Below are 2,395 nucleotides of genomic sequence, written 5' to 3' on the forward strand. Positions count from 1 at the left end.
ACTGAGCCACCCAGGCGCCCCCTTTGTTTTTTATTAAGTAGTATTTCTTATCAATGGACATACCTGTATCTTGCTCCAGAGAAAGTAGATCTGAGGCCCCAAGAGTAATAGAACTATGAAACCAGAAAGATTTAGTACTTGAAAAAGATCTAAATATGAATCTAAAAGCCACAAATTTAACAAATGATAACAGATGAGCTAGTTTGGGCTCTGGTGATATTTAAATCCATTTAAAAAGACTATGTTTATGAGTAAAGTGTCTTGATACTATTAATTTCAAAAATTAAAACTATGTAATTAGCCTGTAACATATACAAGAGGCTTTGGCTCTTGAGATTTCTAGCAAACATACTTTGTTGAATTTATTCTTTGTTTTACGCCACCTTGATTAAGAAGGAAAATAGGGGCTTCTGGGAGGCTCAGTTGGTTAAGCGTCCAGCTTCAGCTCAGGTCATAATCTCACAGTTCATTAGTTCAAGCTCCGCATCAGGCTCTGTGCTGACAGCTCAAAACCTGGAACCTGCTTCGGATTCTGTGTCTTCTCTCTCTGCCCCTCCCCCTCTCATGCTCTGTCTCTGTCTCTTTCTCTCAAAACTAAACAATAAAAAGAGAAGGAAAATAGTTAATGACCTATGAAGATCAAGAACTAGAAAATCTCATATCCACATAGATGTCAAATAAAGCATTTTTAGAGCTTAAACAATATTTAGTCTGTTTAAGACATTTAATTGGAAGTAAATACATACCTCATAGGAGTGAGATGTAAGGGTTCTTCTTTCAAATATGCACTTAGAAATTGCAGTGCGTCAATTGGAACGATGTGGGTAATTTCGCTGTGTGTGTAAAATGTCCTCTTAAACAAACACGGAGGGAGGCTGTTTCATAGGCAAAAGGCTAATTTTGCTTTCTGCTTTTCTTTCTGTAAATGTTAGTTGTCCACTGCCCTGCCCTGAGGCCTCCCGAAAACGGTTACTTTATCCAAAACACTTGCAACAACCACTTCAACGCAGCCTGTGGGGTCCGATGTCACCCTGGATTTGACCTCGTGGGAAGCAGCATCCTCCTGTGTCTGCCCAGTGGTTCGTGGTTGGGTTCAGAGAGCTCCTGCAGAGGTATGCAAACTGCCGCTTCACATTGTTTATTGATGGCCTGGCTTGATTTCCGTGACTTCACCTTTAATGGACCAGTGAAGTTCTTTGTCTCTCTTGGTTTCACAGACCATAGACAGAGAAAAAAATTATAGGACATTGGAAGTCAGAACTACTAAGCTCAATTGACCACATCATCATAAACTATGCCCTCTGTGTTTCTTTTATGAACAGACGGAGAGCAAAGAAAGGGCCTTCCTGGGAAGGAAGGAGACAGGTTACCCCAAACCTCAGATTTCAAGCAGCCAGGATAGGGTGCCAAGGAGAGGGTTAGAATGAGGGCTTTGAGGACTCACGAGATTGGAGGACTCAGGCGGCCACATCGGGGTCCCGCAGTGGGAGCAGTGGGCCAGCCTCTATGTCTCCAGCCTTTGCTTGGAATAGACAACGGGAATTTGCCAAAGTGAAATCACAAAGAGTCTAGTCAGGTCAGTGGAAACAGGGACTGTCCCTCGAGTAGAACCAGAGGCACTCACATCAAACAGAGAAAAAAACCACATAGAATGGTAGTCTAGTTCACCCCCGCTCTCGCCTTCTCTAGGATCTCCTTTCCTTCTTACAGCTGTTGCACACACAACTTCCTGAGGTTTCACAAATGGGGTTCAAAGAAAGGGCTACCTACGAAAAGAGGGGAGCAAGCCAAAGGCCTTCAGAATCCCTTCTTTTCAAGCTTCTGAATACAGTATTTACCCCCGACCTAGAGTTGCCAGATGGTATACAGGGGACACCCAGTGAGATGAGAATTTTAGATAAGCAACAATTTTTCGTGTAAGTGAGTCCCACACAAGATGCGGGACTTACTCATAATAAAAATGAGGTGTTGATTTTCCGAAACTCAAGCTTAACTGGATCTCCTCATTTCTTTGCTTCGCTAAATCTGGCAACCTCACCCCCGCCCCCACACCCCTCAGGCATCCTTTGGCAACACACTTTGCTGAGGCTCTGACTTCTCCGGAGCCCCACATCACACGGCTCACTGGAGTACGGTAGGGAGTTTTCTCTGGGCTCTCGTACTCACGAGGGGAGCCCCCCTACTCCGGCTCCGAGGCCGTTTGTGAGTCCCAGGAGACAGCCGCTGCTGGTGTCAGCTACCGGATCTTACCGCCTGTAAATACGCTTCACTCAGGTCCCAACACGTCCTCTTCTGTGTATCTACAAAAAAAAAGAGGGTGCACCTGGGTGGCTCAGTCAGTTAAGCATCTGACTTCAGTTCAGGTCATGATCTTGCCACTTGTGAGTTCGAGCCC

At 44.9% G+C, this 2,395-nt stretch overlaps 1 protein-coding gene across 1 annotated transcript in view; it reads left to right on the forward strand.

Annotated features, from left to right (window-relative positions):
- SVEP1 (sushi, von Willebrand factor type A, EGF and pentraxin domain containing 1) overlaps positions 1-2,395 on the forward strand; it is a 195,044-nt gene that overhangs the window by 61,108 nt on the left and 131,541 nt on the right. Inside the window, exon 6 of the mRNA XM_029919633.1 lies at positions 933-1,112. Within this exon, the coding sequence (XP_029775493.1) occupies positions 933-1,112 (180 nt within the window). The remainder of the gene's footprint in view (positions 1-932; positions 1,113-2,395) is intronic.

Source organism: Suricata suricatta, chromosome 13 (genome assembly GCF_006229205.1).
Source record: "Suricata suricatta isolate VVHF042 chromosome 13, meerkat_22Aug2017_6uvM2_HiC, whole genome shotgun sequence".
Lineage (NCBI taxonomy): Eukaryota > Metazoa > Chordata > Mammalia > Carnivora > Herpestidae > Suricata > Suricata suricatta.